General features: G+C 48.3%; 1 protein-coding gene across 2 annotated transcripts in view; it reads left to right on the top strand.

The window, feature by feature from the left end:
* The window catches only part of NOL9 (nucleolar protein 9), a 180,786-nt gene that overhangs the window by 66,217 nt on the left and 99,847 nt on the right, over nt 1-14,722 (top strand). For both annotated transcript variants that reach the window (XM_086921676.1, XM_086921675.1), the window contains exon 9: nt 941-1,052. In XM_086921676.1, the coding sequence (XP_086777802.1) occupies nt 941-1,052 (112 nt within the window). The remainder of the gene's footprint in view (nt 1-940; nt 1,053-14,722) is intronic.

Raw genomic sequence — 14,722 nt, 5'->3', positions numbered from 1 at the left:
CGTGCTGAAAAAAGCAGCAGAAGTACTAGAACTACCACTGATGATAGAGGAGAATAAAGCTAACCTCCTGATGGAGATCCTTCAACCAGCTACTGCTGCTTCGTAACCCAACTCCCAAATAACAAAGCTCTGATGGTTATTAATAAGGTTGCATTGGCCAAATTTTCTTCCACCCTGGTGGAGCTCACAGGTCATCATTAGCTAACCCCAGTAGATCCAGCCTTTCTGACGGCTTCCACATTGGTGTAAAGCCAACATTTTAACAACCCAATGTAAAAAAAAAAAACATTCAGAAGAGCCTCTAAGTCTTTCCCCACACATTTTGACATTAACAAGACCAACGACCGTGGCGAGGATGTAGCCTTACGGTTAGAGCGGACAACCTCGAAGCTAGGGAACCAGGTTCGAGTCTCTGCAATGACGCTCCACATCCTGTGATTCTGGGCAAATCACTTGATCTCCCCGTGCCTAACAAAATGAATGTGTCCTTCTGTAACGAAACTGGTGCTCATGTTAAGTGCTCCGATACCGGATATCATTGGGTTTAGTTTGCGCTGTATAAAACAAAACAAAAACAATAATAAAAAAAAAATTCTCTCTCGTCAAGGTAGGAGCAAGTTCGTATAATCATCATAATTGCCTAATTGGAAGTTCACTGCCAGAGAACAACAACAATGACCTCTGCCTAAAAATTCTCAAACTGCATATACCATCACATTAACTGGGAAGTTTCAGGAGACTTTTTTGCTTTGTAGAAAAATGTGTGCTCTATAGTACTTGTTTTATGGAAATACTGTGGGGGTCAAAAAATTCTAAAAGGCATATTGAATATTTGGACAGTGGGTGTCCGTTTTCTCATACTGTGTTGAACTAACTATGCAAACATATATTATGCACTTAGATGCCTGATTAATATTTTATCTGTACATTATCCTTTCAGGCGATGCCATAGCAATATCCTACGAGATTTGGCAATGTTGGGTTACCTTAGCAAACTACAGCCTCCAGAAATTGAACAGCCACTTTCTTTGAACAGCTTGATACCCTATCAGGTGAGCATTATCAAAGTAATAAGTGTGTAGACCAACTGACAGAAGTACAAATATTTGTGTATTTTGTTCTTATAAATTATAAGATTGAGGTCCGGGTGTGTTTTGTATGGTGCATATCTTGTATTGAAATTTGTGAAGTGCTAGTAAGACCATTATCTGTAAGTAGTGGTACTTGTGTTTCATCCCGCCACTAGCTAAGGTGTTACATGAGGTATTGGGGTGTGACAGCTGTTTTTTGGGGACTTATCTGAATTTGCAGGTATGTTTCGGTAAGTCAGGTTTCATTTGGTACAAAACGTCATGACGTGTGGCTTATTTAAAACCATTTTGCACAAATATGTATATGAGCAGCACATATCAGCTTATGGCAGAACAAATTACCATACCTTGAAGAGCCTCCCTTTGCATTTTGGGTGTATCACGCAGACACCGCCCACCCCACCTCCTCAGTCTTGCCCTCACTCATCTCTGGCTCATGCAGATCACTTGCATTCGATTCAGAGTTAAAGAACGCGTCGCACAGCTCGCTGCACTTCCTGAGGTCTTCATCCAGGTTTTAATCCCTTCAAATGGCTTTGATATGGGCTTCTTCCGCTAGAGTCCTCTCACACCCGTCTCTGTACCACACATCCACGTAATGGCAACCCTACGCTTTTCCAAAACTAAGAGTAGTTGCAAGAGTTTGTAAGCTAGCTTCCGCTTTTTGGGGTTTCTTGATGTGTTCCAGTAAGCAATGCAGTGGTGACCACTCCACCCAGAAGCCTGTGCCCCCACAATCTCCACCACCTGACTCCTGAATCTATTCGCCCCAGAGCACGCCCATGCTAAATGCAGGAAATCCGCCAGTATCTCCATACCGGGGGCTAGCATCCGGGCAGTCCGAGGCAATGTGGTGCAAATTCACCGGTGTTATGTATGTGCAGTGAAGGTAGTTGTAATGTATCAAGTTGAAGCGTGCGCTGCAGGACACAGTGTGTGTGAGCGCACTTATTACTTTTGTCAAAAATCTTTTTGTTCAGCATTGCAATCAAGTACCACAAATTACATGGTAGAGTGCGCAGGACTTCGGACATATACAAGCCGCTTGCACGAGTCCAGTTTCACATACTGAGAAGTCCTGTCGCATTCCCCCCCCATATGCTCCATAGAATGCCTGTTTTACTACATCAAACAATAAGGGTGACCTTCTATACTATAACATTAAACCAAGCCCCCTAGCCCTCCCTCCTCCCCTTCCCTGGTGGTGATATCTCTGAAATCACTTGTCAGGTCCTCGGATGTGTCTTAGAGGTAAGGCAGTGAGAGCTTATCAACTGTTCCTCATTGGGACGTTAATGAACCTGCTGGAGCTACATATACTCCCTCGTACCCTAATTGGAACTGAAAGAGGTGCATGAATCGAATTAAAGGTGGACACCTGCAGAGGGCAGGCCACGGGACAGAAAGGTTACCATTGGACCCCATTTATACTCTAAATTCACATATTCTCCCCTGAAAATATCGGCCAGCCTCTCCATGGTGAGAATTCTCCATAGTCTGGAGTGCAAAAGCGATATCGCTGGCGTGTCTTTTCTTTCAGGCTGCTGCTATTGTGGGTTTTGTCTCCCACATTCTTGCCTTGTCTGCTTTTGACTGGGGTCCCTAATGCCCAGCAGAGCTCCCTATATTTTATTATTTATTTATTTAATTATTTAATTTAGTGTTTTATAGATTTCAAACTTCACCCGTTAGGGTATCGGATCGCATTACAGAAGTCACAGAGTGAACAATAGGAAGGGTAACACAGGATACTGTAAATTAGGGGGGAATGAGGGAAAGAGAAAAAAAGAAAACATTAAACAGGATAGTCCATATTACAATTGTTGAGGACGGACTCCGGTTTCTTGGTGGGGCGAGGTCGCAGGATAGAGGCAGTAGTCTATGGGGTGGTAGTGGAGCGGGATTAGTTAATTTACCCATGGGGAAGGATTTGGCCTCCTTTTTGGAGCGTGCCAGAGAGGGGGTTCTTCTGATGGCGGGAGGGAAGGAGTTCCATATTAAGTGCAGCTCCAGTGAAAGCCCTATTTATAGGTTTTTTTTTTTTCCCCCGAAAAGCGAGTAGGCTGGAGGAGGGTAGGCACTGGCCGATCGTGAATTTCTGCTTCCTCCGGATATCACAAGTTTCTGAGCAAGATACGCAGAGGAGTTTGAGTGTAGGGCCTTGTGCGTGATGCATGTCAACTTGAGATGGATCCTAGCCTCGAGAGGGAGCCAGTTCAACGAATTCAGATGAGGGGTGATGTGATCAAATTTCCTTGTGCCGGTAAGTAGTCTGGCAGCTGCGTTGAGGCAGGCTTTTAAGGGTGCTAGGGAGATTTTGTGTAAACCAGAAAGGATGGAGCAGCCATATTCCAGCCTAGAAATAACTAAGGATTGGACTGCAAGTTTTAGGTCGGGAGTGTCAAGGAATGGTTCCAATTTCCAAAGGTAGCTCAAGTGGAATCTGGAAGATTTGGCCATTGAGTTGATGTGGTCTCTTATGTTTAGGTTGTAGTCCAAAGTGATACCCAGAGATTTGTCAAAGTTCACAATGGTCGGGGGGCAGTTTAAGGCTGTGATCGCTTTGATCCATGTCTGGTTCTCAGAGTGGGGGGGGGGGGTGGCGGTCGGATTTGCAGCTGATCTCCAGTTCCTTGTGATCTAGGTTCTTGGTGTCTCTGACCCAGCATTCAGGAAGCACCGGTTGTGGTGGTCTTATCTTGTGGGTGCCAGGTAGAAGGAAAGTGATGGCGTGGTGGTCTGACCAGACACAGGGGTCTACAGAGATAAGCTTGACTGTTGCCTCCTTAGAGATGATCCAGTCAAGAGTGGCCCCTTTTGCATGCGTTGGGAGTGAGCAAGCTTGGGTCAGGGCTTGATCGGCCAGGAGGTCTTTAATGGCGTTCACATGAGGGTCCTTGAAATCGTTCCAGTGCAGGTTGAAATCTCCAAGGAAAATGTCTTTGGTGTTGAGGGAGCTCTTAGCTGTGATAATTTCCATGAGGTGGTCTGTGAAGGGGTCGTTCCCGCCTGGGGGGTGGTAAAAGATGTGCAGGTTGCAAAGATGGGTGGTGTTACTGCAGATTGAGAGGGCTAGATATTCGCAGGCATCTGTAGTATCCGCCAGAAGCTCGGTGACAAGGAGGTTAGAGCGATAGATGCAGGCGATGCCGCCACCTCTCTTGTTATGTGGTCTGTCTAGTAATGTTAAAGTTAGGGGGGACTAAGAGGTCAAGGCAAGGGGATGATGAATTATTTAGCCATGATTCTGTTAAAATAGCGAAGTCGGATTTTTTCAGACTGAGGGCACTGACGTCGGTGGCGTGCTTTACTGCCGATCGGCAGTTAATTAAGAGACTAGGGAGGGGAGGGAGGTGGTGTCTGGAGTCGTGGTAGACATGTGTACAGGCGCTAGATTGCTTCGGTTCACCCTTCTGTTGCAGAGGGGAGCTGATCTGCAGGGGTTGATATTGACCGTGCAGCTGGGGTGTGCAGCACTCACGTCTGATAGACAAAGAGTGAGCGAGGCTGCATTATGGTCCTGGAGAATGTCATGGATTTACTTTTCAGTGCGGTCTTGTGGCTTTTTTGTGGTGAGGGAAAGGCTTTAGGAGAGGGCGAGGTCAAGTGTTTCCTCCTCCGATAGGCAGCTAGGGTGCTTATGAGGGAGAAAATTCCTCAAGGATGTCGGTAGTGGGTGTTTGGAGTGCTCTGGGATGGGAGGGGGAAGAGGAGTTCGGCTTAGGCTTGAGGTTGTTGAGGGAGAGTTTGGCGAGGTGAAGGAGGTTTGTTAGATCCAGGATGGTGAAGTGGATGCTCTGAATAATTTTAGTGGCTCTGAACTGCCGAGTGTGGATATCAGTGGAGGGAGGGGGTGGGGGGGAAGTGGGAGGGTTAGGATGGACTCTGTTAGGGGTCATAGAAGGGGTGGAATGAGTGTTAGCGGGACTAGCTAACCCTGCATCCCCAAGAGTCGTTGGAGGTGTACTAGTCTTAGAGTCAGATTGGGGAGCACATGAATGGAAGGGACCAAGGGTCCTGGGTCGATTTAGTTAGGGAGGATTGTGGGAGGTCTGAGGGGGTTAGGGTGTGCTGTGTTGGGGACAGAGGAGTCAGAGTGGGGAGCGTGAGGGGATCAGAGTTCTCGGGTCAATTGCGTTGGGGAGGTTGGTAGGAGGACTGAGGGAGGTAGGGTGTGCTGTATTGGAAGCAGTGGAAACCAAGGGGGAAAATAGCTGGGAGGAGACCTGCGGTCTCGAGGTGGACGTGTTAGTAGGGCAGGTAGGTGTGCTGGGGGTCAGGAGGAGCAGAGTTGGAGGCTCTTAGAGAAGTGCCTTGGGGAAGTTGGTCGTGTTGGGCAAAAGGGTCCGAGGATCACCAGGACGGGGGTTGGTGATCTTCCCTATGACAAGGCCGGAAGGTGAGTGGGGGCGGTTGGGAGGAACTGCGTTGGATGAACCTCTTAGAGAGGTGGCTGGGGTGGGGGGGGGGGGGGGGGGGGTCAGGTTAACGTCAGGCTGGGTGTTGGTCGTCTTCCCAGTGTCATGTACATGGTTGCGGAGGAAGGTGAAGAGATCTGCAAATTTATTAAGGTTTTTGTTTGTGGCTTGATTCAATACAATGCCGTTTTTGTAGAGGGTGATGGTGAGGTCGGCTCGCAGGGTTGCTGAGGGCATTATTGAGAGCTTAGTGCCATAGGGAATGTTTTTGATTGTGCGTACATTGAGGAGTAGCGAGAGGGTATTGCACCAAGAATGGATTCTCCTGGAATAGAAAACTAAGTTGTTGATGATAGTGCCTTTGTCTGCACTGAAGCTTAGGTCCAAGACCAGTGATTCCGGATGATTTTTCAATGTGAGGTGTTTGAAGGCTTTTGTAGCGGTTTTGGATAGTTTAGGTGGGTAAACCAGGGTGTAAGAGTTTGGCCCGGAGGCAGTCAGACCAGGACCAACCATGTTGGCTAGGGTTGGGCACACTCCAGGAGACCTGCATCCGTAAGCAGCAGTCATGAGGCAGGTAATCATTAGGATTGTGAGACTTTTTAGGAAAAGACAGCTTGGCTGGATTGAGGGTGAGAGTTCCGTTTTATTTAATTAATTATATATTTATTTATTATTTTTTTTTGTGGATCTTTGCAGGTTATTTGAAGGTTGATACAGTCGGTCAGTGCCACTGCAAGTTGGCCGACACTTGAGCGAGAGAGAAAAGGCTCTAGTTAGTAGTGGTGAAGCAGTCCTCTTTCTGTTGCTGGAACAGGCCTGGTTGGGGTCAGTTAATGGTCCTTTTTTGTATTCAGTCAGCAGTCCTCTTTCTGTGTACACTATCAGGAGCTGCCATTTTGGGGGTGAGAAGGTCTTGTAGGAAGTCCAAGAATGGCTGGAGGAAGTAGAGCAGCTTTGCCACAGCTTCTCATTTATAAACTTTGCCACAGCTCTCAATAAAATAAATACATTGTTGTTGGAATGGGGTACCCCAGCATGTCTTTGATGTGTGAAAGTATTTCCTCCCAAAATGCGCGGATACCGGGGCAGTCCCACCACATGTGACGAAAGTCCCCCTGTAGGCCACAGCCTTGCCAGCAGAGATCTGAGGTGTCCTTGAAGATCTGTTTGAGTTTAGTGCGATAGAGATACCAGTCAAAGAGTGTCTTCTAGTGTGCCTCCTTCAAAGCCACTGAGTGGTGTGCCGAGTAAGATCTCCCCATATGTGTTCCCACTCCTCCGTAATATCTCCTCCTATCACTTGTTCCCAGAAAGGCATGTATCGCGCCCGTGGGGCATGTATCTTTGCTAATAGCATGGTGTAAAGTGGGGAGATTGCTCCTTTCATGGTGTCTGCCCTCTGTACCAGCTTCTCTATCCGTGTATGTTCTCTAGTGGTGGCATCTCTTATTTGTAGTTGGGATATTCAGTGTTTGAGTTGGAGATAATGGTAGTGCTCCCTTTGTGGCACTTGGAATCCACTTATAAAGTTCTCAAATATAAGCACATCAAAATTGTGAAACATGTCTGATATTATTAGGCAGCCCCCTTCTCTCCATCGGTCAAAGGGCCCTTCTTGCAGTGCTGGAGGGAAATCGGGATTGGAGTGAATCTGGGTATATGGAGAAGGGAAAGAGGTCCAGCCCTCCTTTTTCATGATCTCTTCCCAGACTTTGAGTGTGGTTCGTGTTGGGGTGATGAGATATTCATTTGGTGGTCTTTTTTCTGTTTCCAGAGGACATCCCTGATGGTTCTGCCCACTATCGCCCTGTCCATGTGGAGCCAATGTTTTGTCAGACTCCCTCATGGACCATTCAACAACCACTCATAACTGAACCGCTTGATAATAGAGTGCGAAGTCTGGTAGAGCTACCCCACCGTCTTTCTTTGAGCATCGTAGCACATAAACTGAAAGGCGTGCCCTCCCACCCAGATAAATTTAGTAATGGGCGTAGTCTAGGCAAGAGATCACGGCCTAAGTTAACTGGGAGCGCCTGGAATAGGTAGAGGAGTTTTGGGAATACTGTAATTTTTACAGCATTTATCCGTCCAAGCCAGAGTCAACAATGAGGGGCAGTTGGCCTTGTACAGGTCTTCGATCCTGGTGGTGAGATGGAAGCCCAAATATAAAAGGGAACGATTACCCCATTGTAGAGAGGTCTGACCTCTTAGTCTTGTTGCCTTGCCCTCGGGGAGAGTGAGATTTAGTATGGAGGATTTTGCTAAGTTAACTATAACACCCACCACTGCTTCGAATTTTCCCAATTCCACCTGTACAGCCTGAAGTGAGGAGCATGGCTCCGTGAGCGTTAGCAGAATATCATCCACAAAGAGTGATGCCTTGTGTTCTGTACCCCCAAAGCGTATTCCTTTTAATCGCCTTGTTGGCTCGGAATTGAACAGTCAGAAGTTCGATACTAAGAGCAATTAAAAGAGGGGAGTGCGGGCATCCCTGTTGTGCCTCTGCTAAAGGCAAAGGGGAGTGATGGGTATCCGTTGACCGGGAGTGAGGGAGGGAGTGAGGGAGTTTATAGTTGGCCCTGACCATGTTAAGAAATCTATTCCCAAAGTCGAACTTCTGCATGATAATGTTATTGTGTGCTTGCCTTCCGTTTCTAAGACCCGATCAGGGTGGATTAGTGTGGGCATCAAGTCTTCTATCCTAGCGGCCAAAATTGCAGAATACATTTTTGCATCTAGGTTTAGTAAGGCATTGGGCCTATAAGAGGCACAGCTCTGTGGATTTCTCCCTTGTTTAGAGATAACCGCCTCAGCCATCGAGGTCGATAATTTGGATTCATCAGCTATCTCATTGAACATCACTGTGAGGTGGGGGATGAGCTTGGCCGCATGACTCTTATAAAACTGTGCCGTCAGGCCATCAGGCCCTGGAACTTTGTGAAGTTTAAGTTTTGCGATAGCCTGCCACACTTCCTCTGCAGTGATTGGTCCATTTAATCGTTCATTTTCTGCTACTAGTAAATGGTACCCAGGGCATGGTGACCTTAGAAGACCCCTGAGGGCTGCAGCACTTATTGTGCCACCCTCAGGGGCCCTGTACCCTGGCACCCACACACTGCCTTTGCAGGCTGAGTGCCTAAGTGCAGAACTAAGCCAAGAGTCGACGTGGCCTGTGTGCCATGCCCGCAGAACCCACTGCCCTGGCATACTTCAGTCACCCCTCTAGCTGGGTGCCCTATGCCCGAGGTATGGGCACTGGTGCATGAACCCTGTGCCCCTCTAGTACCCAGGGCCATTCCTGGGCACTGGAAGTGCTGAGATGCCATTAAGAGTATATGGTGCTGGGAGGTTGTCATTACGAACTCCGCAGCACCATAATGGCCACACTGAAGGCTGACCAGTTTGGTACCAAACTTCTCAGCACATTAAACCTGCACTGATGCCAGAGTGGGATTTAATGTAAAATGCACCAGAGGGCATCTTAGAGATGCCCTCTGAAACCCTAACCTCCATCCACGTCTGGGCTGAGTGGCTGCAGAGGCTGCCACACAGCAGACCTGTTGCTGGACCCCTGGGTGGGAGCACCCCGCTTTCCTGGGCCTGCAACAATGCACGTCCGGGCGAGGTGCTTGGTCTCCTCCCACAGGATGGGCAGGGGAAAGCTTCAAAGGCATGCCTTACACCACCGCCCCTACTTCGGCCGCGAGGATGCATTCCAACCAGTTCAAGGGGCACCAAAAAGAAGATAAGTCTCGTTCCTCCCTCCAAGCAGCAACCAGGAAGTAGCAACACAGAAATAGGACTAACTCGCCCTCAGCAACCAGGAAGTAGCAACACAGAAATAGGACTAACTCGCCCTCAGCAGAAAGGGAAACTGGTCATTCCGAACACTGACAATAACTGACAAAGCAACTAACACTCCTGCCTATATACTATTTTGGCAGCCATCTTGAACAACCTGCTGAGCAGCAGTAACTGCAAAAAAAGGTATTTACATCACCACACTCGAGTACATTGTTTACCTTTCACATATATATGTATCTACACCTAATTCACTCTGCACCTATTGCACCCCGCTCATTAGCGTCACCTGACGCATTAACTTGCAGTGGGCACATGTTTTTTGCTACAATATTTCAGCTGAATCATACGCTTAGCTGACTGCTTATATATATATAGTTATTTATCTATGTATGCTGCTCCCATCGCTCTTTTTATGCCTATATTGCACCTAGTTGCTAACACAATATTTCAGCAGTATTATACACATAGCTGACTGCTTATATATATGGTTATATATCTATGTATGCTGCTCCCATCTCCTCCTTTATGCCTATAGTGCACCTAGTTGCTAACACATATTTAGCTCTCTCACTAATGCCACCTCTGTCCCTGTAACATATGGTCTGCAGTTATCTCTACCTAGGTAACATACTGTCTACAGGCATGTGGTAACTTTGTGTCTGCTTCTATCTGCGATCCAGCACATCTCCTCTGCTCCATGCTCCCACACCCACCTGTCACTTTCCCAACATGGATCACTGCGGCAAGCATACATTTAAAATAATCTACCCACCCGCACTCACAAAAAAAGCCTCAACGCTTTAAACACAACCTCCTGAGGTCCCACCCTGAAAGACCCTTTGCTGACACCTACTTCTCTCAGGTAAATGGATCCCTGAACACTGATATCATCTTCCACACCGCACGCAGAGCTCAATGGCGAAAAACCTGTCCAGGCCTTACTGAACGTCTCCACCACCAGGAAATCCCGCTCATGGACTATCACTCTCCATCGCTCCATCCAAACGCTTCCCTGGCAGTACAGTCATTACTATTTACAATAACGGATGTCTAAGTCCAAGCCACAGACAGGAACCTGGAACTACTCGACAACCTGTTCCCCACTTTCAAAGAGCACCTCTCCAATCGGCGGCCCTCCACACAGTACCCCAATCCAACTGAACCAGAACTCCACACTTCCAACTAACGTCTCAGAACGACCCACCGCCTCTGACCCTCACAACGTGACTCTATGCCATCCCAATTACCCCCCCAATCTTTTCACCCCCGCCACTCCCTACACCCGCGCCGCACCTAGCTCCCCCCCCAGCCGTGTCCTCTCTCCCCCACTCCCTGGCCCCCCCCTTCTGGCCCCCACTCCTCCCTCAACACCCCCACCCTACTCTTTGCATTTAAACTACTCCTGTCATACACCCTTCCCTCAACATCTCCCTACTCACTCCCTGCACTCCCGCCACTCCTAGCCCTCACTCCTCGCTCAACAGCGCACCTTCCAGTCTCGGCACTCAACCCATTCCAGACCTACACCCCTCCCTTAACATCTCCCCCCCCCCCCCCCCCCCCCCACTCAAAGAAATCCTGGCATATACCCCCCTCGACATCTCCCCCCTCCCACTCCCTGCACTCCCGCCACACCTAGCCTTCACTCCGCCCTCATCAGCGCCCCCCATATTCTCGGCACTCAACCCATGCCAGACATACACCCCACCCTCAACATCTCCCCCCCCCCGCCACTCCCAGCCTCCACTCTTCCTTCAACAGTTCAATCCCCACCCTTAGCCCCCCTCCACTCCTGGTCCCCACTCCCCCCTCAACATCTCCCCCCCACTCTCACTCCCCAATACTACACTTGCCCCCCCACAACGATCAGTCTCCACTCGTCCCGCGTTTGCCTCACCCCTCCTGTCGCTGATTACCCTTCCAATAACTCTAACCCCACTCCCAACGGCATGCTGGATATAATCATGACCACCCTCCTCCAAGTGAAAGAAGAGGTCCACTCGCTCAAAGAGTTACTCCTCCCGCACACCGAGCACCCCCCCCCCCTCACGACCACTTCTCAACGAACCCCCCCCCCCCCCCCCCCATCCTAGGCACCCCTTACATGGGACTTCTATCCCCTCTCGCAATACCCCCCCCCACGACCACTTCTCAACGAATGAACAACTCCCCCCCCCCCACATGCTAGGCATCCCATACATGGGACTTCTATCCCCTCTCGCAATACCTCCATCAGGACTAAGCGCACTATCAATACACTTCCTAACCGCCCCTTACATTGGACCTCTATCCCCTCTCGCAATACCGCCAACCGCCCCCAGCGCGCAATCAAGACTCTCTCGGACTGCGACATACACACCCTACTCAGCTCATATGTCCCGGCAACCCAAAACAGCTTAACCACCACACACATGTCTATTTCTACGATACTCTCCAACCCTAGTAGGCACCCCACTCATAGCAACAGAGGCTCTGTTCCCAACAACCTCACTAAAGTCCCTCTCGCTACGGAACCCTCCACCTCCCCTTGCACCCCCAGACTCAAATGCACACTTCTCAACTGTAGGTCGGCCCAAAAACACGCGACGGAGGCCGCTGACCTCATCTTGTCCAGGAGCCTTGACCTGGCCATACTAACTGAAACATGGTTAACTGAAGCCTCCAACCCTATCATGGATATCCTAGTCCCCCCCCCAACTACTGCATCACTAGACTTGACAGGTCCAACAACAAGACTGGTGGCGGAATCACCTGCATTTAAAAGAGCAACCTATCTATTAACAAAGTCACCGCTCCTTCTCTTACCTCATGTGAATACCTCTGCCTTGATGTCACCAGTGAGAACAAACCTGTATGTTCACTACACATCATGTACCACCCCCCGGGGGACATCGTCTTCTCCCAACAACTCATGGACACAATATCAATCAACGCAGGACGGCAAAACACACAAATTTACCTTGGTGACTACAATCTCCATTGGAATGACTGCGCTGACACAGTAGTTAATAGCCTTAAAAGTTTCCTTACCGCTTCGGACCTCACCCAAATTTGCAACACCCCGACACATGACAAAGGCTCTATCCTCGACCTGGTCATTTCCAAAGAAAGCACCACTCAACTTGACTCAATACAACCGTGTGACTGGTCAGACCACCATATCACATTCCTCATCAAGGAAAAAGTAAAACTCATCCCGGTGCAATACGCCAAGCCCAAAGTCTGGAAAAGAGACATGAGGAAACTCAATCCAATCTCTCTACCCCCCAACAGCTGCAATCTCCTACTCCCCCCCTACCGATGCTACTGACGTTCAGGACCTAACTGACCACTATCTCAACTCCATGGCCTCAATAATCAATGAGGCCGCTCCAATGCAACTGAAAAGAGTATCCACTAAGATTTCCAACCCCTGGTACAACGGGAGTCTCAATGAAGAGAGACGGGCTATGCGAATGGCAGAGCGCACCTGGAGAGCAGTTCCCTCGACATTGCATCTCAAAGCTCTGAGGAAAAAGAGAAATGCATACTTCAGGAAAATAAAACGCTCAAAGTCAGAGTTCTTCAGAATGCAGCTAGACCAAGCAAAAAACCGTCCAAGTAAATTGTTCGAGCTAATCCGATCTCAATCTAAGGAACAACTCCCAGCTGTTGACATCATGAGCACTACTCCTTCCTGTGAAGAATTCTCAGCTTTCTTTAACAAAAAAACTGACAATATAAGGAGCGACCTCCTCATTGACACAAGCCTCTACTCAATACTCAACTGCTCAACACCAAATAAACTAAAAAACAATGCGACATGGTCATCTTTTGACACCTACTCTGAAGAAGAAATTTACAGAATACTCAGCACCCTAAAACCATCCAATCACCTTACTGACCCTCTTCCTGCTAACGCCGTAAAAGACTTCATCCCTTTGCTGCTCCCACTCTGGACTAAAATTATCAATAGCTCACTACAACAAGGAACCATCCCGGACTCCCTCAAAGTTGGTCAAGTTACACCTTTTATTGAAGAAACCAACAGCCGACCCCACGGACCTAAACAACTACCGTCCGATTACCAACATTCCCACTCTCGCCAAACTTTTAGAGAAATGCGTCCAACTACAAATGACAAAGCACATAGAACAGTTTGATCTCCTCAACCCACACCAATCAGGCTTCCGAGCAGGGTACAGTACTGAAACGGCGATGACTCACATAATTGACGACGCCATCCAAATCTTAGATCAAAATAATACCTGCCTCCTCATCCTTCTTGATCTCTCTTCAGCATTCGACACAGTGAAACATGAGAACTTACTCGAACTCCTTAAGACAAGAATGGGCTTCTCTGGGTCTGTGCTTCGTTGGTTCACTTCCTTTCTACACAACAGGTCTCAAAAATTCAAGAGCAAAAACCTGATGTCTTCCCCAGTACCGGTATCGTTAGGTGTCCCGCAAGGTTCCTGCCTATCCCCTACTTTGTTTAACCTTGTTATGGAACCTCTCACCACTCTGTTACAAGCATCCAATGTACACTTTCACATGTACGCTGATGACACTCAAATATCTCAAGTTACAATCCCCTAAAGACATCCTGAGTCTGAATTCAACGATCAGAAGCACCCAATCTTGGCTGGCCGACCACCACCTCAAACTCAATGCTATGAAGACTGAGTTCCTCCTAATCTCACCTCCCACGAAAATATCTTCCGCACAAACATGGCTTAAGCACCTAACAGCACTCAATGTCCAACCGACCATTGTGGACTCAGCAAAATCCCTAGGCATAACACTCGACACCAACCTCAACATGCAGCAGCATATCAGCAAGGCTACTAAGGGGGCGAACTTCCAGATAAATACCTTGAGGAAACTGAAACCCTTCCTCCCAGCAAAAGACTTCCAAACAGCAGTACAAGCGCTAGTCATCCCTCGCATAGACTACGGCAGCGCTGCCCTTTGTGGCCTCCCCCTAATGACAACTGCACCCCTCAGAGCGTCACTAAATGCGGCTGCAAGACTCATCACTGGATCAAAAAAACATTCGCATATCTCCCCTGACTTCAAATCCTTGAACTGGCTGCCTCTTGAAGCCAGAATACAGTTGAAAATTGCCTGCATGACGCACAAGGCTATACACCTGAAATCACCCAGCTACCTCACTCATAAGTTGACAATGTCCGGTGGGTCCAGAGCTACCAGGAGCACAAACAATCTTCTGTTGAAACCGCGAAGATTCCGGAAGGAAAAAACGTACAAACGCTCCTTCTCTGGAATGGCGCCCAGGATCTGGAACGCACTTCCTCCTGAAACGAGGCTCCTCTTTTCCGCCCTTCTTTTTAAAATTTCAACATAAAGAAGTCAAAAGAATCCTTATGGCTAAATACACTTGAACAATTCGTTTGATTTTCATTG

Source organism: Lissotriton vulgaris, chromosome 5 (assembly GCF_964263255.1).
Source record: "Lissotriton vulgaris chromosome 5, aLisVul1.2, whole genome shotgun sequence".
Lineage (NCBI taxonomy): Eukaryota > Metazoa > Chordata > Amphibia > Caudata > Salamandridae > Lissotriton > Lissotriton vulgaris.
The sequence above is the reverse complement of the archived record's forward strand: the minus strand, read 5'-3'. Positions and strand labels throughout refer to the sequence as shown.